The sequence below is a fragment of the Gymnoscopelus microlampas genome (genome assembly GCF_963454915.1).
Source record: "Gymnoscopelus microlampas genome assembly, chromosome: 9".
NCBI lineage: Eukaryota > Metazoa > Chordata > Actinopteri > Myctophiformes > Myctophidae > Gymnoscopelus > Gymnoscopelus microlampas.
Genome location: NC_139946.1, coordinates 34,188,144 through 34,212,133, shown reverse-complemented (window position 1 = coordinate 34,212,133; position 23,990 = coordinate 34,188,144). Strand labels below are relative to the sequence as shown.

Below are 23,990 nucleotides of genomic sequence, written 5' to 3'. Positions count from 1 at the left end.
TCTCTTGACAGCCCAACCACCCCATACACACCAACCCAAAGTCGAGCCATAGTAATGTAATGACCTGCTGCACACACACACACACACACACAAACGTACGTGCGCACACACACACACACACACACATATCAGGAGAAAGAGAGGCGTTAGCTCATCCTCCAGATTAAAATAACATGATTAAATATGGAAAGAGAACAGAGGTCTGGGGGATCCGGTGGGACTTCATTAGGGCAAATTGCCAAAGAATGAAACATGAGTTAGCCAAGAGAGACTGCGGGGCTGGGCCAATACCGCCGGGACCCTGGAGTAGCAGCCGCTGTTATACCACCACCGCGGCTTCACACTGCAATGTGTGAAGCGCAGGCGCACACACACACACACACACACACACACACACACACACAATCACCACCGGGAGACCCCCGGCTCACTGACACACACAATGTCACAATTGACCGGCCAAAAGCGGCCACGCTTGGCGACTCGAAAAACCGACCACTGCCAGAGAATAAGAAAGAAGATGAGGGGGCCCCACCTGTCCCTCATGACCCCCCCCACCCCCCCCAAAAAAAGAAAAATACATCAAGCACCAACATCTGAATAGCTCACAATAAAGTGTGCGTGTGTTCGTGTGTGTGTGTGTGTGTGTGTGTGTGTGTGTGTGTGTGTGTGTGTGTGTGTGTGTGCGCACGTGCCTGTGTTTGTTTTAACTGCATTCATTTTTCACATTGGCTGGAGAGGAAAAAAAAAAGGAAAAAAAAACTCAAGCAATGATCTTTTTTTTATTGTCTCCCTGCAATCTCTCATAAAACCCATTCCCACAATAGTTAAGACTTAATCAACATTTAATTGGTGTCTTGCTCCGTGTGTCTGCATATGCATATTTCCTGCTGCCTGCCGTCTTCAAATGAAACACAACAATGGCACGCTCCTGTCAGGATTAATTCGCTGGCAAACAGTTTGTGGGTATTTTTCTTCTCTCCCTTCCCTTCATTCTGAAAATAAATCAATGCTATGAATATTAATGTGTGAAAGTGTAGCACTTGGCGAAAGGCTATTGTAGTTATCGAGGACTTCACTCTGTTCTGAGCTGATGACGAAGGCACTGAAATAGTGATGAAGGGAGGTCAATGGCCAGACTCTGTAAAAGACATGCAGTTGAATACTTCTACTCAAGCATTCATGAGCACAGCGCACACACACAATACACACACACACACACACACGCACACACACACATTATGCACATGAACACACAAATTAACCCACACATTAATTATGCTGGCACACGCACCCCTATACATGTATGCAGACTGACATACACAAAGAATTTGCGCATGCACACACACACACACACACACACACACACACACACACACACACACACACACACACACACACACACACACACACACGCACGTACATGCGTACAGACACAAACATGCATGTGAACACAAACACGCGCATACACTTGCAAACACACGCATGCAAAAACACAGGCACGTCGGCCGTGCGCTCAACGCAGCAGTGAGCCAACAGGCCAGCGGTATATCTCCTCTGGGAGAGAAGGACAGAAGCCACTCTGTGGTACCAGGAGGTAATGGCACAGAACACCTCACTAACCTACTCCAATTATCTTCACCAGGCCTCAAGGTGAGCCCCCAACTGGCATGATTTACTCTCAGGTTGAAAGGCCTCTCTCTCTCTCTCTCGCTCTCTTTTACTCTCCCAAACGCTCTCTCTCTCTCTCTCTGCTTCTTTTTTTCCTCAGACTGGACGGCTGGCTTGGGGGAGTACTGCAGGTCGAGGTGGTGTGTGTGTGTATGTGTGTGCGTGTGCGTGTGTGTGTGTGTGTGGAGGGGTGAGGTGGGGGGTGGGGTTGAAGGAAGCAGTTAACCCATTAAGACCTGAGACCCCTTCTAAACATTTTCAAAATCCTAAAAGTTTTTTTTTTTTTTTTCGGAAAACAATATTTAAAAAATATTTTCACGATTTTTCAAAAATAGCAGATCTACAAGCTCATAGCGCGGCACTCGGTGCCGCGCTATGAGCTTGTATATCTGCTATTTTTGAATAGCCAAAGAAATCTTAAAGTGACACAGATGCGTTCCAGGTATTAATGGGTTAACCGAAACTAAGATAATAATTTAGAAAACAAATCCAAACTTTTTCCTCTCGTTTTCACCTCTGCTCTCTCCAAAGTGGAGGTGATGTGTGGGTGAGGAGGTAAGTTGTTAGGAGGCAAACTACAGACGAATAGCTCACATTTTTTCCCTCTGATATTCCACTAAACAAAATAAAACCCCTGCGTCCTTGGATCAGCTTTCACAAACAGACAAGGAGAGAAAAGTACAAGAAGACCATATATATAGGAAGGAAAAAATGAAAGAGAAATTTGTTATCAAGGACCCCCCCCACCACCACCCCCCCCCCCCCCCCTCTCTTTTCTTCTTGCTCCACATGAGAGCGGGTCGCGAGAGGCTAAGGCTGATAAAATATTTGCCAGCCTGATAAATAATAGATGAGTGGAGCCAAATGGCTTACACGCTCCACAAAAGACCTGGTAATCACAGATACAGTCCCCAAGAACAAATACGGGATTAGGTCTGCTTTAGGTGCCGGGTCCAGTCCTCTGGGACAGGGGCTCTGCCCGGTAATGAGGGGCTGCCTGCCTCCTCTCGCGCTCAGTGTGTGTGTGTGTGTGTGTGTGCGTGCGTGTGTGTGTGTGTGTGTGCGTGCGCGTTATGCCCCTTCCTCTGAGAGAGGCTAACCGATTATACAGCGACAGCCTGCATCAAAAAGCAACCCAGGTCTTTGGTTCTGCCCTGAGAGCTTTCCTAACGCTCCGCGGCTCAGATAGAAAGATGCCACACTGACGCTGGCCTTCCCTGATCCCCCTCAATGGGAACTAAAGGTCAGAGGGACAGACGGACAGGAATACAGAGGACAGAGGGACGGAGAGAGTGAGGGAAAGAGAGAGAGAGAGAGAGAGGGAGAGAGTGACACGGGAGAGAGGAAATGATGAATTGTCAGGGTATAAAAGTTGCACATCTGTAGGCGGGAAGAATGGGAAACAATTACTTGGGAATGAGTTTGAATCACACACAGTGTGTGATTCAAAGGAATTATGTTTCCCTCGGTCACCCAAAGACATCATCGAAGCGCTCATTGTGACCGTCGTGTTCTTCTGCCTTTTTGTCTTATTCAGATCAGCTCATCCCTGCCCTGAAAACGTCTGCCTAGGTAGCCACGGGACGACCTTCTGCCAGTGAAGTCTCATAAATGAAAGGCGACCCAAAACAGACCTCTAACGTACTTAACCACTAGAATCCTAGCGTCCCTAACATTCTGTGCATGTGTCACTCGTAATACAGTAGGGTGAACATGCAGCAAAAACAGCAGATCAGCAAGCTCACAATGCGTCGCGTTGAGATGCACTGCGAGCTTGTCGAGATTTTCCCTCTAAGACAGTGGTTTTCAACCAGTGGTCCGGGGACCACCAGTGGTCCTTGAGGGGGTTCCAGGGGGTCCCCAGCCAAATTAATAGTTAGCAACCAAATTGACCCTTATGTGTCTGTAACTCTGAGAGTGTACAAATGGAACCAAATGGACCCGTTAGGGTCCATTTGGTTCCATTTGTACACTCTCAGAGTTAAAAGAACACTGATGATGATGATACAGTGTAGATTGGGACCCCCAAGAAATCTAAATGGTTGAGTCCCTGGCATATCTTTTCAAATGGGGGTCCCTGGGCTAATATTTGTCAATTTGGGGGTCCTTGATGCGAAAAAGGTTGAAAACCACTGCTCTTAGAGATTTACTGGAGAGGAGGAAAAAAGGAGCGGACCCAAGAACAGAACCCTGGGGGACGCCAGTCAGCTACGTATATAGGGTTTAAGTGGTTAATGTCAGAGTCTCCCCTGCCTGTAAGAGTCCCATGGTATGTGTTCTGCCCACGTCATTCCCTCTTTAGCCAACGAGCCCGGACAATGTTGAAGAGAAACGCAGATGGAGAGACGCTGAGCAAAGAAAGAGCCAATGAGAAGAGAAGGCCTGCATGAATACACTGCATCAATAAGACTTTTATAGTGTTGTTCTACTCTTATTTTATTCCTTTTCTTTTTAAAATAAATATAATTATAACTGGATTGGTTGCGTGCGTCTCCCTCTCGTCATGGCCATGCGGACCATGGGTCCGCATGGCGAGTCCGTTGTTTGGATGTTAATGTATAGGGTCTTAGATGCGAATGCGTGGGTTATGGCTGAGGCGTATGGTAATGCAGTGGTTCTCAAACTTTTTCATGTCAAGGACCCTAACGGGTCCATTTGGTTCCATTTGTACACTCTCAGAGTTACAGACCCATAAGGGTCCATTGGTTCCTATCCATCATTTAGCTGCATGGGGACCCCCTGGAACCCCCTCAAGTACCCCTGGGAACCAATGTGGTAATGGTTACATCAAGCGCACCCTGTTTTTGGGAGACGTGTTTGGGGAACAGGGAAGCGTGACTCCTGTGAACAGTTTCTGTGGCCTGCCACTAAAAAAGGAGCTCATGAGATTGCTTGGTAAAGTGGGGTAATACCGTTGTTTCTGTAAGAATCTTTCTACTGTTATGGCACTCAGTTAACACACACATTTGCAATCAAAAGACCACAATGGAAATAAGTTCTCGAGCTCTTTTGTGTTCTATCCCTTTGACACAAATATATGGTCATGTATATGCATTTTTTTTCAATAAAAACATCAAATGGCACTGCTTAGCGGCATGTTGAAGGCCAGGGCTCAGATTGTGTGGTTACCCGAGACCCAGTTTTTGGTAATGTCAAGTCTCTTTTGTGTCCGGTACCAGTCCTACAAAAGCTACAAAATGACCAAGCGTTGGTCATCTATACCAGTGGTTCTCAAAGTGGGGTCCGGGGACCCCCAGGGGTACTTGAGGGGGTTCCAGGGGGTCCCCAGCTAAATGATGGACAGGAACCAAATGGACCCTTATGGGTCTGTAACTCTGAGAGTGTACAAATGGAACCAAATGGACCCGTTAGGGTCCATTTGGTTCCATTTGTACACTCTCAGAGTTAAATTAACATTGGTTTTACAATGTGAATTGGGGTCCCAGAGGTATAAATGCCATTAAATGGGGGTCCGTAGCCCTAATGCATGTTAAACTGGGGGTCCTTGAAATTAAAATGGTTGAGAATCACTGCTAGAGAGCCGTAAAAAAAAATCTTCTCTTATGAGGGTCCCTGGCATATATTGTCAAATGGGGGTCCGCGGGGGCTAATAAGTGTCTATTTGGGGGTCCCTGACATGAAAAAGTTTGAGAACCGCTGATCTATACTGTCATGGAGTCGCTATTGAGGTGAAAAGGAACTGGTTAACAGCAATCATTTGTTTTCCTTCCATACACAGAATGGAGCAGGAATTGTATGGAAAGAGAAGGTGAGTGGAAATGGGGAAACAAAAACATGTGATTGATTGATGCTTCACTGCGTCATTGCGGTGCAACAAGTGTCGCTGGCTTCCATTAAAAATCACTTTAACCCATTAACACCTGAGGCCGCGTCTAAAAAAAATCTAAATCCTAAAAAAAAACCGGGAAAAAATATTTTAAAAAAAATTCATGATTTTTCAAAAATAGCAGATATACAAGCTCATAGCGCGGCACCGAAGACATCTAAAGTGACACAGATGCGTTCCAGCTATCAATGGGTTAAGCCTGTTGCTTTGCCGCGCGCTAAAGTGAACGCAGCATAATGGCTGGAAAGTTTGTTGTTTATCACCTGCTTTTCTTGAAAATGTGTGAAATTCCCTCCTCCCTGCGACACCCATTTGGTATTTGGTTGACGTTTGGCTTGTGTTGCTGCACCATAATATATAACATTGCCTTGACACTTTTCCACTGATTCGCCCACATATACTGCTGACTGTACTAATTACATGTGCCACTGTTAGTTTAAGTTCTCCTCTTTTTTCTGCAAGAGTCTAGCCTTCTGAGGGTTGGTCTGTGTGTGAGTCTGACATACAGTCTGCCTGTCTGTATGTCTGGAGCTAATTTAGCAAACTGCCGGCCGGATCAGCCAAATTTCTTGTACACACTGTCAGTACACCACAAACATTTTGAAATATTTAACTTAGATTTTCATAATAATTGTGTGGGTGAAATACAGTAAGGTCTGTCTCTCACGTCTACCTCTCTGTCGGTTATATACGTACACTCACATTGACGACTGACGTCGCAGGCTGGCCACGTGAAGTCCGAGACCCACACTGGAGCTACGCCATTCCCACATGGATCCCGAGAGCCACACGATTCGATTTTCACAGATATAATTTGTTAATTGGCTCGGTTGTGGCCGGGTGCATCTCCCTCTTTTGTCACGGCCGTGTGGCCCCGGTTTGTGACAGGCACTCATACTCTACTCCCCCGTTTCCTACCCTCCCACCTCAGCTTCCATTCGCTCTACGGTTCCTTATCACAGCTTGTTGACCTTCATATGCCCTCCCCTACTCTGTCCTTCTGTCCATTCCTGTAACCCTCATGCCCAGTTCATACTCCATCGTACGACAGTGTCGTGCGCCTAAAATAGCCGAGATACGTATATAGAAATCTTTACTTTCTGTACTTTCTGCGTTCAGCTCGCCCGACCCCTCCCAATCTCTTCCTCTCTCCACCTTCCCCTCTCAGAGGAAGTCACCAATTACAGGCGCTCTGCCCCCCCCCCCCCCTGCCCCCACCCGCCTTCCCACCCACCCCACCCCCGCCTCTGTTGACAAACACCCGGTGTCAGGCAACGGCACAACGCAGGTGTGCCACTAACAAGTAGGTGGCACAGGGAGCGAGAGAAAGAGGGCACGCAGGACAGCGCAGACACTACCTAACACCAGGCCGCCCACGCATGTACACACACACACACACACACACACACAAAGACATACGGTACAGGCACCTGTGAAAGCGGGAAACACACACGCAGTTGCACAGAAAAAAGACACAGAGACACAAATGTCATGTAAGCGCAAACTTGTAACTTGTGCGTGCATACGCGCCCCCGCCACACACACACACACACACACACACACACACACACACACACACACACACACACACACACACACACACACACACACACACACACACACACACACACACACACACACACACACACACACACACACAATGGTAAGAGTCAGACACATAGGCTGAGATATGTCTATTGAAATCTAACAAGAAGGCGGGGAGGGTAGGGGAGGGGAGGGGGAGGGGACGCCCTGATGTTCTGCAGCCGCCCAACAACAGAGAGACATTAAAAGTCAGAGACAACGATGCAAGACAGAGAGAGAGAGAGAGAGAGAGAGAGAGAGAGAGAGAGAGAGGCTGAGAAAAGAGAACGAGTCAGAGAAAAAGAAAAGGTGAGAGAGAGAAGAGACAGTCCGAGAGAGAGAGAGGAATAGAGAGAGAGATAGGGATAGAGTGAGAATTGAGAAATAGAGAGAGATATAAATAGAGAGAGATAGAGAGAGAGAAATAGAGAGACAAATATAGAGAGATACATAGAGAGAGAAAGAGAGAGATAGAGAGAGAAAGAGAGACAAATATATATATATATAGAGAGAGAGAGAGAGAGAGAGAGAGAGAGAGAGAGAGAGAGAGAGAGAGAGAGAGAGAGAGAGGGGGAGAGAGAGGGAGATAGATAGAGAGAGAGAGAGAGAGAGAGAGAGAGAGAGAGAGAGAGAGAGAGAGAGAGAGAGATAGAGAGGGAGACAGAGAGAGAGAGAGGGAGGGAGAGAGAGGTAGAGAGAGAGAGAGAGAGAGATGGCAGAGGAGAATCAGACAGGAGAGCAGCGAGAGGCAGCTGGCACTCTGGGGCCGGGTGGATGGATGTGCTCCTTGTTAGCATAGCCCTGACAGTCTGACGAGAGGCTCTGCTGTCAGCCGCCAGGGCTGCCTGGGCCTGCCTCTCTCCGTGAGGCTGTGGGGATGAGGGGATATACTGTAGGGCTGGAGACAGGAGGCCTGTGAGCTGGGGCGGGGAGGAGGGCTGTGGGGCGGAGAGAGAGAGAGAGGGGTGCCCCGGCAGATGAAAGACGCGGCGGGGCCTCCCAGCTGACTAGTTAGGGGGAAAGGCGCGATGCGGCCCCCATTACACGGCCCCCTATACGACAAGGCCTGCACGCTCGGCCGGGCTCCGCGCCACCCGCCACTCCGGCCTTGTTTAAGAACAGCGGTGCCGCTCACCTCCGGTCAACGAGACGGCAATAAGTCAACTGATGCATTGTTGTACGATCATGATTTATTCCTTTGCTGTTTGGCTGCTTGGCAAGACGCGCCGGGGCCATGTTACCGGCAGCCTGACACACCGTGGGTTTCACACTGGGGGCTTCAGCGCAGACAGCGGCTGGAGCAGGCTTAATATATGCAGTGGATCTGTGTGTGTGTGTGTGTGTGTGTGTGTATGTGTGGGTGTCTCTCCGTCCACTGTCTCTCTCTATTCCCCCATTCATCCCTCCATCTGTCCATCTCTCCTTGCTTGGCTGAGAGGCTGGACAGTAGACGACCGAAGTGAAATAAAACAAGCCAAGATGGCAACGGACTGCTTACCGAGTACCCATCTCTGATTTAGCCTCTGTGGTGGTGGTGAGCACGGCAAATACTTCGTGTCAATTCAGTGACAGACAGGCAGCACACGCTTCGGCTTCAACAAACGTTTGACAAAACGTCACTGTCGACAGTGATTAATTATATATTTCTTGTCCACAGCACACACAATGTGATCAGTAAGTGACAGTGGAGTTAAAGTCATGTGCCTGCGTTTTAGACTGTAGTGTATGTACACCGAGCCGGTTTCAACCCTCCTAGCAGTCGTTTCTAACTTGAAGTGGAAGGTCGATCTTTTCAACGGTACAAAAAAAAAAAAGATAAACAAACAAATGAGGGGGAGAAAAGAAAGAAAAACGGAGGAAGTTTACTACAGCCAGGCCTGGTAGTAATCCCAGTGGAGATGTGAAACGCCTTTGTACTCCAGTAGTGCCTGACATATATAGCTACCAAACCAAAACACATCTCTCCCAGAGGAAGACGAGTGGATAGATGGATGAGTGGATGAAGGATGGGAGAGGATAAAAAGGTGCACAGAGGTGGAGGTCTGATGCTGTGGAAGCGCTTAAAATATCCTGTCGGCATACATTCGTTAAACAAACTGGGGAGGAAAAGATTTGTCTGTGTGCGCCGCGGTCGACCGTAAATCACGGGCCAAAATCACCTCCGTCCCTCTGCCTCCCTAGGTGGAAGAAAAACAACCCCCCCACCCCCCCCCCTCGCCCACGGGTCTTATAATTTACACCCTGTAACCCCGGTGTCACAGGGCGTACGCTCCGAGCGGAGACGCTGGCGGCCTGGGGATTCCAGGGGGGGGGGGGCAGCGGAGGAGTGAAATTCTCAGAGGGTTGGGTAATTTCTACGGCTCCCACAGAGTCTGGGTTCCGCAGGGAGACCTTGGGTTCCGTCCTCAACCCGTCCACCCCCTCACCTCACTCCCCCTGCCGTGCAACAGACCCCCCCCCCCCACACACACACACACACACACACACACACACACACACACACACACACACCACACTAACCCCACACCCCCAACTCCGCTGCCGCCTGTTCCACAAACCTGAGATACTGAGGCAGAAACTGGCTGCAGATAGGGGCCTGGATGACATCACTCCTTTCTAACCCCCCCCCCGCCCCCCCCCCCCCCCCAACAAACTGTCATAAACATTTGGCTCCTATGCCGCAGTCTAAGAGATAAGGCAAAGGGATAGAGAGAGAGAGAGAGAGATAGAGATGGAGAAAGAGAGAGAGGGAGGGAGGGAGAGAGGTTGGCAGAGACTTCCTCCCCACCTCCAGACAAGCAGAAGTGACTGAAACTATGGGAGAGAGTTAAGAGCAGTAATAAATGGATAATTTAGGGCTTTCTTGGCCATTAAAATATAGCAGCTTTAACCCATTAAGACCTGGAACTGTGTCATTTTTAGATTTGAGCTAAAAAGCATTATTTTACACTTTGGGCTATTCAAAAATAGCAGATCTACAAGCTCATAGCGCGGCACCGAGTGCCGCGCTACGAGCTTGTATATCTGCTATTTTTGAAAAATCGTGAAAATGTGTGCAAATCTTTGAATATATATATTTCTAAAGCAAACATTTTTAACTCAAATCGTTGCTTCTGGGGGGTCCCTGGAACAAAATATTTTGATGGGGGTTCGCGGCCAAATACATATCATTTTGGGGGTCCTTGACATGAAAAAGATTGAGCACCACTGATATAGAAACATACGTTTTTCAGAATACTGTTGAGATTTAGGAGACATGTAGAATCGGCTTCAGGTCTCAATGGGTTAAGACAAACAGTCAAATATAATCAGGCTTGGGTGCAAGCACTCTGCAGCCTGTCAGACCAGAGATAGCGAGGCTGTCTGAATGCATGGGCATGCCAGGGTGGTTGGATCAGGGCATGGCAGCCTTGTGTCTGATCAACCATGTTCTCATCTCAATACTTGGAGTTTGATATCCTGCTGGAATATTGATGAAGATGTATCATGTACATTCAAAGGAATGGGCCTGATTTGAGACATTCAGATCAGAAAAGGCATGACGCATTTTCTATATTGGCCCAACATCCAAATAATATATGAACCTAAATAAGGCTGCTTAAATCCCCACTGGAGACAACCTCCATGATTTCAATTGCATAAGACAGATGAAGGAATTCTGTAGTGTGTAATGCTTTGTGAATTGAAGCATGCGAAACCCAACATCTGACCATGACGGGCATGTTGATTTGAGCATGGCTGAACGTACTGTATGAAAGGGAGAGAAATGACTCACAGTGCTAAGCTTGCTTGAGGTAACGATGATGCGGCGTTCGTGTAGCATGCTGGCGTAGAGCTGCAACATGTTGTTGACGTCCACCGCCACAAAGTACTCAGTCAGGTTCCGCTGGAGATAGAAGGGCACAGAGTGACACACACGTCGACATGTTCTCCACACTCATGCTAGATTCTTACATGTCTACACACTGTGAATATGAAGTGGGGTTGGCCATTGGCCAGTACATAGGCTGGAATGCTAGTTACACTTCACCACATATTATTTGGCTTCATGTAAAGGGATCAGAACTTGGCATAAGTAGAGAGAATACAGAGGCATTTCTGTCTTTCATTCGTCTGCCTGATTTCTACCAGTCACACATATTTTTGGAAAATGGCAATCAATCAACAGTGCTTCAAGGCTGAAAAATAAGCCAAAAGGGCACTGTTAACTATGTTTAGTAGATGGCCTACTTCTAAAGCCTGATCACCATATTAATGGCATCCACTGCTTCTAATAGTCAAGATGGGTAAATTCAGAGGAAGAATTTCAGGTACAGTATGAGCAAATGTGCTCATACTGTACCTGAAATTCTTCAAATGTTCAGATTTGTACATTTATGTACAAATACTAACAACTGACGTGGAATTCATTTGTTTTGTTTTTTTTATTCATAATTTGTCGTATAGCGGTGTCACGCAACGAAAATATCCAATCTACGCGACGCATTGATCTTGATGCATTGATCTTGTACATCGGCTACGTTCGCCCCCAGGACAGCGTCGTATGACGGAGTATGAATTGAGGATTAGTCAAAAGAGGACACTGAGTAAAATCTGAAGCGAATGCTCGGTGTGATCACGGAGCGCGCATGTGGCGTTATCGGTGTCAGCACAAGACAAAAGACTAAAGGAGCTGATGCATCGTCTAGTGATGCAACGATTTCAAAAGGTGATAGCGGCATCTGATCAAAAAAGTGTTCCAGGTAGAAGAGGGAAGTTTCACAAAGTGCATGATCCCTCCGCGTCTCTCTCTCTCTCTCTCTCTCTCTCTCTCTCTCTCTCTCTCTCGGGCTCTGCGTTTGCTGAGGACTTACGCTTTCAGGGATGGTTGGCAGTCCGTTGATATCCGGGGCGATGAAGTAGGAGTGCTGTGAAAACACAAACATACAGGGCTGTGAAGAAGGAAGGTCACCCAATGAAGCGCACCGCTCTCACACACACACACACACACACACACACACACACAGGAGAACGAGGGGAAGGGGAGGGGAGGGCCCTTCACTTTGTTCTATGATTTATGGCCCATCTTCTCCTCTGTCTATATGAATTGCTGAGCTGGTTGTCTGAACTGTGGCAATGCTTTTATCAGGCCCGGAGAACAGAGAGAGAGCTCCATAGCAGCTCGGCTCCCCCCTATAGACACACACACACTGCACGGCCATGTCTCCGGTGGAAAATGGGAGTCTTTATTTAACCATTACAAGAGGCCTGTGCAGAACGTTGATGGACACATGCACACGCGTGTGGCCCAGTGCACGCACACACACACGCACACACAGACACACACACACACAGGTTGTGGAGAGGATCACAGGGCTGCCTGTCTCACTTTGGGAGAGCAGGGCAGGTTCAGTGTTCAGATCAAAGAGGCCTGAGCGAGTTGCTGTACGGAGACAGGTAGACACAGCACCACCAACAGCAACATGCTCTCTCTCTCTCTCTCTCTCTGTCCTGTGTACACCTGTCTCTCTGGGCCTCGGCTCAGCCATCTGTTGCTGCTCCGTGCGTAAATCCACAGTAGCCTCCACACTAACCGCTCTCAGATTGCCAAGACCGCATGTGTTTGGGGGGAAAACACTGCATTTCATTTAAAATCACGCCATGCCGTGGCTGTGGCATTGTTATTCAAAACACACTGTGTACACATGATATACAGAACCTATTTATTATTTTTTAGGAATAAAAGGCCCAGCTTAATTTATACTTTGTCGCACAAAGATGTCACTTGCAGACCTTGAAGATCTTCAAGCTGGCAATGCATGGCAGCAATGCATGGCAGCACTGCTGTGCGCTGGAGTATAAATTGAGCTTAGCATATACACCAAAACATAACAGAACATATAGTACGGTACAAAATAATACAATACACTGTACAGAACTGGTTCTCAACATGGGGTACGGGGACCCCCAGGGGTCCTTGAGGGGGTTTCAGCTAAATGATTGATAGTTAGGAACCAAATCGACCTGAAAGTGTACAAATGGAACCAAATGGACCTCACAGTTAGATTGGGTTCCCCAGAGATAGAAATCTTATCAAAAGGGGCTCCATGGTCTAATGTATATCAAACTGGGGGTCCTTGAAATGAAAAAGGTTGAGAATCACTGCTACACAGGACAAAAACAGCAGCCCACCACACCCACCACCACCATCATCATGTTCCATTGAACAGTGCAAAAGTAGGGGTAGAGATTTGACACGCTGCCATACGAAATGCAAAGTATTAACCCATTAAGACCTGGAACTGTGTCATTTTTAGATTTGAGCTAAGAAAGCATTATTTTACACTTTGGGCTATTCAAAAATAACAGATATACAAGCTCATAGCGCGGCACCGAGTGCCGCGCTACGAGCTTGTAGATCTGCTATTTTTGAAAATTCGTGAAAATGTGTGCAAATCTTTGAATATATATATTTTTAAAGCGAGCATTTTTAACTCAAATCTTTGCTTCTGGGGGGTCCCTGGAACAAAATATTTTGATGGGGTTCCGCGGCCAAATACATATAATTTTGGGGGTCCTTGACATGAAAAAGATTGAGCAACCACTGATATAGAAACATACGTTTTTCAGAATACTGTTGGGATTTAGGAGACATGTAGAATCGGCTTCAGGTCTCAATGGGCTAATGTATATCACACTGGGGGTCCTTGAAATGAAAAAGGTTGAAAATCACTGCTACACAGGACAAAAACAGCAGCCCACCACACCCACCACCACACCCACCACCACCATCATCATGTTCCATTGAACAGTGCAAAAGTAGGGGTAGAGATTTGACATGCTGCCATACGAAATGCAAAGTAAAGAAAGTGTCCACCACCCCGGAGAGTTGAACAAGTTTAGGGAACAAAGAGAGAAAATAAAAACCTGTGAAGAACCGCATAATGTTTCATGGCGCTCTAGGTATACAACAATATCTATGGCATTAAGGGCTGATACTTACTGTACTTGGCTAGAGGCAGAGACGTTCTATGGATCTATAATAGCATTCATTGAAAAATATTTAACCCTTTAAGACCTGGAACGCATCTGTGTCACTTTAGATGTCTTTGGCTATTCAAAAATAGCAGATCTACAAGTTCATAGCGCGGCACCGAGTGCCGCGCTATGAACTTGTAGATCTGCTATTTTTGAAAAATCGTGAAAACTTTTTTTTTTTTTTTTTTTTTTTTGAAAATTGATAGGTTTTAGAATTTTTTTTAGACGCTGACTCAGGTCTTAATGGGTTAATCAAAGTGCTGTAAACGATGCCACTGTAACACAGAAGACAAACTACAGTAGAAGTACCATTATAGGATAATGTTCTGCTGTATTAACTGCAGTAGAACCACTATATGTATGTCCAAACAGTACCTTTAATCATGTACAGTATGCCTTTGTCTTCCTATTTAATGTACGGTAGGTTAAGTAGGAGTAACTGTATAATACAGGGTGTCTATCTTTACACTATCACTCTGTGGCTGTCGTGCATGTATTGTGCGAAATAATGCTTTACTGATGATGATCAGGCGCGCACACACGCAAACACGCACAGCGCACACAGGCACACGCGCGCACGTACACATACACACACACACACACACAAGTTTGTATTACTATACTTGTGGGGACAGCCATTTTACGAATGCCATTTAAAACAAAATATTGCCATTTTTAACCGTAAGCCTAAAGCCGAAAAACAGCAGATCTATAAGCTCACAACGCGTCGCGCTGCGACGCGTTGTGAGCTTATAGATCGTCTGTTTTTCGGTGCATGACACTGGCGCGCAACTAAGTATAAATCATGTTTAACTCTAATTCCAATCCCTAAATCTAACCTCTAAATGTCTAATCCTGACCTGATTGTTTTTTTGATTGTAAACGTATCTCTAAAAATCTTTTTTTTTAACTATAAAACAACCATTTGTCTTGTGAGGACCAGGAAAACGGTCCTCACAATGTATATTTCTTCAAATTCTACTATACTTGGTCCTCGCAAGTATAGTGATACAAACACACACACACACACACACACACACACACACACACACACACACACACACACACACACACACACACACACACACACACACACACACACACACACACACACACACACACACACACACACACACACACACGGCCTGATGCTCATCTGTCCCACACCTTCGTAGGCTGTTTGCTTGCTTGCTTATCTGTTTTTCTTTCTTTGCTTTTTTTTTGTCCTAGGACATGTTTATACAACAACATGGAATGTGGGTTAACTGGAAAGGCATCAATGAGATTTTTTGAGCACAATTGCCTTTGCTTTAAACATAAACCATAAAAGAAGAGAGACGGAGAGGGGAGGGGGGTAACTTTTGATATTCAGAAAGAGAATACAGCAGCATGGAGTGGCATTAATCATTTACATGGTTTGATTGTTTTCCAGAGGAAAAGAAACACACACCAAGGCCCAGGATAGTTTGTTTTTGTTATATTTAAAAAGATAGCGTGGCTTATTTGGCCAAATTGGAAAACCCGCGGCTCCCATGCGATTAGTTGCAGCAGCGGTTCCAGATTTCACAGAAATCCTCTCTCTCTCTCCCCTTACTCCCGTTTCTCTCTGCTCACTCATTCTGCTCCACTCACCGGCTCCGTGTTTTGTGGATCTCTCAGTACTTGCCCAGTGGCAATATACAACTGCTTATTCTTGCACATTGAGAGACAGATAGAAAGCGAGAGGGAGAGAGAGAGAGAGAGAGAGAGAGAGAGAGAGCAAAACAGGGTTCACACTTGAAAGGGGACAATGATCCCTTTACTCGGCTGCCGCAACGACACACAGAAAAAGAGAAATCACTCTTTTAGGGAATTATTCTGCTTCATCAATTAACCCATTGAGACCTGAAGCCGATGCTACACGTCTCCTAAATCCCAACAGTTTTCTGAAAAACGTATGTTTCTATATCAGTGGTGCTCAATCCTTTTCATGTCAAGGACCCCCAAAATGATATGTATTTGGCCGCGGACCCCCATCGAAATATTGTGTTCCAGGGACCCCCCAGAAGCAAAGATTTGAGTTAAAAATGTTCGCTTTAGAAATATATATATTTCAAAGATTTGCACACATTTTCACGATTTTTCAAAAATAGCAGATCTACAAGCTCGTAGCGCGGCACTCGGTGCCGCGCTATGAGCTTGTATATCTGCTATTTTTGAATAGCTAAAGTGTAAAATAATACTTTTTAGCTCAAATCTAAAAATGACACAGTTCCAGGTCTTAATGGGTTAAATATCAAACCAGTGGTTTCTACAGAAAACAGATGAAACCGTCACCCCTGTTCTCTGGGCTTCTCTTCCAATGAAGCTCCAACATCAAAATAAAAAAGATTTTCTATTGCAATTGAATAATAAAAAAAAAAGGACAGGAAAAAAAAAAAGATATCACAACAACTTGCAATCAAACTTGTTAACCTCTTCAACTATATATTGACTACCTAACATGAGTCTATTTGTGTTGTACAGCTTATCAGCGTAATTACACGTGTCTCCTTGTGAGACCTAGTGGCACACGAGAGAACAGTAGCTGGTTTTAATTAGTCCACTAAAGAAAGGGAACGGTGGTCCTCAAGGACAAAGGCTACGCACCCTTTTGATGCACTCATGACGTGAAGCCTATATACACCGCTCAAAAATAGACAGATATTAGTGAACAAGCAGTCCCACCAAAAATCTTAAGTTTTTTATATGGGTCAATCTTACCACACGAAAAAAAAAAAAGAAAGGGTGTTTTATGTTCCGAGCCGTACGTCCCGGTGAGATAGAGTCAAGTTAACTCAAACACAGGCTGACGTGGACAGACGTGTGCTTGTTAAGATATCTCCTTGCCCTTGATAAGCTGGACACATGATGAGTTGTGAAAGAGTACGCCGGGTTCAGAATGGATCCTTTATCGGACCAGAACCCGTTAGAGCCACTTGTGTTTCCAAACAGAGTGTCAGTCCTTGACCCCCCAACCCCCCCACCCCCCCACACACACACACACACACACACACACACCCTCCATTCATTTCTTTGGCTACCTAGGCCATCCCTCACTTGACCTTCTCTCTCTCCGTCTCTCCCTCGCTCGTTCTGTGTCCCCTTCGGTGAGTCAAGCCTGATTTGTACTTTGTCGTACGCCGGTGTCAGGTGCCAAAAGCAGCCGATGTACAAGCTCTCACTATTTACAAGATCTACGAGCTTGTACGCCGGTACGCGAGTATAGATTACACATGAGATTTATTCACAGTATACTGTACTTACCACACTCAGGTTTACTGGCGTGAAGGGCTTTGGCACAGGCAGATCATACAGTGTGTTCAGCATGTCATTCAAGTCATTTTCCTGGGGAGGGCAAACAAAATGGTACAAAACACAAACGACAACAAAAAAAACATCAGGACAATTGGCTTTGATTTAGTTTTCCCTTTTTTTTTCTGTGTCAATCTAAAGACCGGCTAGGGACAGGGTCTCTCCCTCGCAGACCGCGGGGACAATGCCGCAGCGAGGCCCGAAGGGCTCCAAAAACATCCGACTGACACACATTTAACGAGCGATGGCGAGGTTAGGGTAGACGGGCAGAGTACTTATTATCCCGGCAGCGTTGATTTACGGCCTGGCTGTCGGTAATTAAGCCGAGGGTCCCCCGGCCCCAAAAGACAGCGGCTTTAAGAAGCCATCAGAGGGCTTGGCGCGACCACAGAACAGGCCCCGGGATTATTCATCCGGCATTTACGAGCTCTGCGACAAGGCTTGGCTATTTCCCGAGCTCTGGCGTGGGCAGAGAGGCCGCTGTATAGGGGACAACGGTTAGTGACACGCAGGCCTAGTTAAACAAACTAACTAACTGCAGCGAACACACTGAGGTCAGACGTGGCGGGTTTTGCTTAAGTGCTCTTTCTGTTTGCTTGCTCTGAGAAGTTTGCTTTGGTTTTGGCCAAAAGCCGCGCTGTTTGTTTGACGAAGCCTGTGTGCGTGCATCTGGGAGGGGATGTGTGTGTACTGTATGTGTGTGTGCGAGAGAGAGAGAGAGAGAGAGAGAGAGAGAGAGTGAGAGCAGAAGAGAAAAGAGAGAAGAGAGAGAGACACCACAGTCGCAGAGAAAGAGAGAGAGATATGGTGAAGAGACAGAGGAGGGAAGAAGATGCACAGTAAAATAAATCCACTCAGTAGAGTGTACAAAAATAACCAAATGGAGCTGTAAAGGGTCCATTTGGTTACATTTGACCGCTCTTCTGAGTTAAATGAACACTGAGGATTTTACGTGTGTACAGTGAGAGCAGGGGAGTGAAGGGTTTGCGATCGAACAGCCTCCTGTCATGAGCGGCTCAATGCTCACACGCATGGTCAGCAACACGGCCTGGGGAAACAGTTCATTTACCCCCTCGCCTTAAACCCTCATCGCTCTTCTGTCTTCTCTCGTCTGTCAACATCCCCCTCTCGCCCGGAACGGACAGCGGGGAAAATAGAAACCAAATCATGCACACTAACACTTCAGTCACACAGGATTTCTACACAGTAAAATCCTGAGTGTTCATTTGACTCTGAGACTGTACACACGTTACCAATCTGGTTACATTTGTAATACCCTCCGAGTTACAAATGGATAAATTAACATTGAGGATTTTACTGTGTAGCAGTGTTTCTGTCTCTCTCTCACTCACTCACTCTCACACACACACACACACACACACACTCTAGTATGCCATCTTCATCCGTCTGTCTCTCTCTGGATTTTATTATGCTGTGGAATTCATATTAAGTGACAGAGCTGAATGTGTTTATGAATGTGGCTTGTGTGTGTGTGTGTGTGTGTGTGTGTGCGTGTGCGTGTGCGTGTGCGAGTGCGAGTGTGAGTGTGTGTGCGCGTGCGTGCGTGCGTGCGTGCGCGCGCGCGTGTTCGTGCGTGTGTACGAACGTACATACGTGCCGTGCGTGCGTGTTTGTGGGTGCCTCCTCTTAACAAGGCTCTCTGCTGATCACCCCTCGCTCGGCAACTTGGGAGAAGCTGGGACTACATGACAACTGGTAGCTGTCCCAACGCGCTGTGCACACGCCCCCCCCCCCTCTTTCTCTCTCTGCCTGCAGTCTCTACAAGGGTACATCACCTACAGCCTATGGTAGACGCAGCACAACTCCCTAGTTTGTTGCGCACTTTAAATTTCCCCTCCCATTGCTTGTAGAATACAGTGAATAGTCAGGGGAAAAGGGATATCTTAAGATGTGAGTGTTTGTGTGTGTGTGTGTGTGTGTGTATGTGTGTGTGTGCGCGTGTGTTTCCTAAGCGATTTGTTTTTCCAAGTAAATCATCAGGAATAACTTCCAGTGTCAGATCAGCGTTTGGTCTGTGAAATGTCAACATTGTTGGCTGGTAACAACGCGAGCCAAGTCGAACCCGACGCAGCAAACAAACCTCACACACACAGAAAGACTACAGCATACGGAGAGGGAGTACACAATGCAGAAAGTATCTTACCATTTCACTGCTTTCCAAATCACACAAAACAAATGCAGTGCTATGGCTTCGTAGTCAACATTATGAATTTTCCTTTCAGAAAAGCATGATTTGCATACAATGTGCTTATCGTACATAAAACAATCATACCACTGACCAAATGAAATAAATTGTTAATTGTTAGAGGCTCTTACCTGGTGCTTAGTTAAGTAGTCTGCCAGCGTATTTAGCAGCTTGTAGTAGATTTCAAACCATGGCAGATAACTGGAATGAAACAAAGATAGAGATAAATGGATGGTACAAAAAAAAAAATACAGTAATAACTCATGTCATTATCATGTAAAGCTTTAACAGAATATCATGGGTCAATTATAGTTGAGTAGGTCATGGTCAGTAGCATTTGTTGTGATTTGTGAGCTCGGTTCTTTTACATAACGGCTGATTTATACATAGCTGCGCATAGTGTGACGGACCAAACGTAGCAGATCTACAAGCTCACAACGGTGTGCGACACGATGCGCAACCATGTGTAAATCAGGCTTTACGGCTTCATTCCATAGCCGGGGGCAGGAAGCATAGGTGAGGTGAGCATGAGCATGGTGTTGTGACCCTAATCAAAAAAGCTCAACGATTCAGCATCTGGAAAACCTCTATAATGCATTACATTTCTGTTTTTATACATGGCCTAAGGAGAAAATAAACAAAACCAAAATTACATTCTACTGTCCACGTTTGCTCGGTGTCAAGTGCATTGGCATTACCAGATGCCGAATGCCAAAAATATAAAAATTCAAAGTAATATTGCATTTAATGCCGTGCTAGTGGTTTGATAAACAAATATGCGAGTCAATAAGTCATTTAAAATGCAGTGCAGCACATTTACCATTAATAGCTCATATCTATGTGAATCCAAGGCACAGAGACACTTATACACAGCTACAGTGAGTAGACTGATAAATGGTATCTAGTCCTTATTATGACATTCTTCGTACCCAGGGCCCTGTGCATTCTATGCATTCCTGGCATGTCTGCTCTTTGAGCTGGTAGTAAAGGGAGGGAAGAAGCAGGGCAGAGAGAGAGTGTGTGAGAGAGAGAGAGAGAGAAAAAGGGAGAGAGAAAGAAAAAGAGAAAGAGGGAGGGGGATTTAGACTCTTCAACAAAACATTGCTGGGCCATCGTAGCTTGTGGTGGATGAGGAGAGAATGCAATGGTTTACAACCATGCTGCTCCCAGATGCACAGGCTTAGCCAAGACACAGCCCGAGATACCCCCCCACTCCACCCTCCCTCTGTCTCTCCTCCTCACTCTGCTTTCTTTATTTGACCCTGTGCACGTAAAAGGAAAATTCCTTCGCCTTATCTAATTAATGTAAAATAAATAAATTCATTAACAAGCTCAAAATAATTCATACCGTGGTGTTTGTGTAGGAGATGATCGCCAAGAACACCCACCATAAGCTAAACGCATCTGCAACATGGCTTTCTTTATAAAAAGGTTGACATATTCTTGGCCCAGTCGTCTTGGTTTTGTGGTGGAAGGTGGCCAACATTTGTTTGGGGCTCAAAGGTTGCAAAAACTAGGTTAATTTTAATGTTATGCAATAAAATATAAAAATATTGAGACAAGGTAATGAATTTTTATTTAGTTTGGGATTTTTAGCATGCATCTTTGAACATGTCTTGCATAGGGATCTAAGGCCTGCTTAGCATTGATATGAAGAACTGTACACACAGACTCCCGTAAATGTTTCATTAACTTTGGCTGATGTGCAAGGGTTGAATGAATGAACTTCTAAATAATTATTCAATAAATCAAAAGCGGACCATCGCTTTGATTGTCATTATAAAGTACTCGATAAAACAAATAAATACATGGTATTAAAAATATGTATCAAAAACACAAGAGAAACATTTCCCTGGTAAAATAAAACCTATGTAAAGACAGAGGCTTGAGTAAGTTTTTATAAGCCAGTGAACTCCTGCTCAGGCAGTAGGGCTGGAGATCACTAAGCATGGGTCACTGGCTGCTCTGTAGACTGGAATTAACAGACAACAAGAAAACAATAAAGTGAACCTAATGCAAATTTTCATATCGCTAAATCCGCAAGGGGCCAATGACAGGCCAGGTTCCCGGGGAAGTGCAGCCAAGCGCACCAATCAGGAGAGGCTGAGTGACCATTAGTCTGAAACAATCAGCTTCTTAACATGCCAATATTTTGACGTCTGCATGAACATTTTCCACAATCAGGACACACTCTCAGGAGAAGCAGAATCAAACATGCATATGTTAATTCACATGCTGACCGGATATTAACCTGAAGACCTATTTCTGCCATGTCAAACAAATGTAGAATTCATAATGTGCAGCATATAGCACTCACACGATCTGCATATGAGGTCAGGTTACATTGAACCATTACACACAACGAGGAGGCTAAGTTGGGGTCTGTTATCCAGGCTGAGGGGGAGAACAAAGGCTGGGGGTATTATCTAGTTTCTCTTCTTTTGTTTAAAACGCCAGGCTCCTGGGCGTTAATCCTCCATTTTTCACCATTAAACGGGATGTAAATAAGACTCTGGCTGTCAGAAGAGCCGTCACACTCATTACTCCCCACACCAAGGTGCTGTAAATCCTTTGTTTTAGAGGGAAACACATGATTGCTGGTGGAGGCAGCCAACCACGGCTTATCAAGATATCCAGTGCTCGGGAATACTCCTCACAGTCTTAGCACAATAGGAAACGCCTTGTGTTCAATGCAAATGTATTGAAATTAATATAACTTTTAAGGGGCATTGTTTTGTTCTTCTTATGAGCACCCTCCACCCCCCCTCTCTATGTTGATGTAAAGTTAAAGTTTGGAAAGCTTGCAGAGATACTCCTACTCTTCACAGTTCATTGCTCAGATCTGTTTGTGCTTCACAAATCCTCCGATAGAGAGCGAGGCATCCATCACTGGCGCGCTCCAAGCGTGGAGGCCCTGCAATCTCTCCTGCCATTTTAAACACACGTCTTCTCAAAAGGGCCGTGTACTCAAAGAATGAACGGCTAATCTACAGCCCACTCACAGGCCCCTCCAGCTCCTCATCCCCGGGCTCAGACCACCTCACGGAGGGAGGGGGGACAGTCTGGGATAGGGAGCAGTGGCGCAAGAAAGGGCATCGGTTCTCGCAAATGATCCTGTTGTGCAGGGTGGGAGTTCCCACAATCCAGCGCATCCAAAAGTTGCGCTTTACAACATTGGTTTCCTCCAACATGATACAGTACATATTTACATTAAAATACATTATTACAACTATTACAAAAACACACTTGCAATATCTATAATTTCCCATCCAGACATTGGTACGTCCGATATTACAATTACTATCTGTACATGCTGGTGAATTTACCCACAAGAAAATCCTCAGTTTTAATTTAGCCACTTGTAACTCTGACCGTGGACAAATGTACAATCTCAAAGCTAAATGAAAACTCGGGATTTTACTGTGTACATCTGCCCTGTTTTCTGCCATGAAGTACCTGTGGGGTGTTAAGCGAAACGCTATTATTCATATTCCCCTGGATGGGTCTTAAATCTCCCTCCACATCCAGGGCCCAGGAACCATAAGTCAGCTTGCACCTTGTAGCCGGCTCAGTGCAAGATTTGATTACATCTTTACTTTGCCGGGTCAAGGGTTAAGTGCAGGGAAGGAAATGTCCTCTGGCAGCCCCGCTAAGTGACCACTAACCGGAGCAAGGCCGGGGATCCCAAAGCCTCAGCCGTCAAATAAAACCAAGGAAAACGGCTTTTTCATCTCTGAGCCGCTAACATGTCCAACGGCAGTCCCCCCCCCCCCCCTTTCCAAATGTGAGAGAATGAACATGGGAGAAGACATAGGGGGATAACAGTGTGAAAATGTGTGTGTGTGTGTGTGTGTGTGTGCGTGTGTTAAGAGGTTTCGCCTGAAGGAAGTGCGGCCCTTTCAGCCGGGGTCTTTAGCCGCGAGACTACAAAGGGCTGTCCACATAAAACTGTCCCAGTCATTAAGGCACTTCCTCCTGTAAGCAGAGGTGACAATTTTATGGTCCCAGCACTTCAACAATTGCGGAGACGCAAACTGTTTTAATTACTTTTATTTTACATCCAGAGGAAAGGATAGATTAAATGAAGGTAGGCTAAGTGGTGTGGCCGAGCCTCTTCCCCCCCACTTCTCTTTTAATCTGCCTCGCAGGTTAACGCCACTAATTCATTGTGATCCTTCTTTAATATCCTCACTTCAAAATTTCTGTCGTTTTTTTCCTCTCTCTCTCCTCTCTGCAGTTGTTCCCTTTTAAAGATTTGATAAATTTAGCGCTTCAGACAAATGTGCGTGTAACTGGCATGTCAAAATGGAAAATCATTCTGAATCTGAAATA

General features: G+C 45.8%; 1 protein-coding gene across 4 annotated transcripts in view; it reads right to left on the bottom strand.

Annotated features, from left to right (window-relative positions):
• dennd1b (DENN/MADD domain containing 1B) overlaps positions 1-23,990 on the bottom strand; it is a 158,487-nt gene that overhangs the window by 68,731 nt on the left and 65,766 nt on the right. For 2 of the 4 annotated variants that reach the window (XM_084067680.1, XM_084067683.1), the window contains exons 6-10: positions 19,790-19,859; positions 17,405-17,485; positions 15,752-15,811; positions 11,956-12,009; positions 10,878-10,988 (exon numbers count right to left, since the gene is read on the bottom strand). In XM_084067680.1, coding sequence (XP_083923806.1) covers positions 10,878-10,988; positions 11,956-12,009; positions 15,752-15,811; positions 17,405-17,485; positions 19,790-19,859 — 376 coding nt within the window. The remainder of the gene's footprint in view (positions 1-10,877; positions 10,989-11,955; positions 12,010-15,751; positions 15,812-17,404; positions 17,486-19,789; positions 19,860-23,990) is intronic. The other 2 variants (XM_084067681.1, XM_084067682.1) reach the window with 2 other exon arrangements.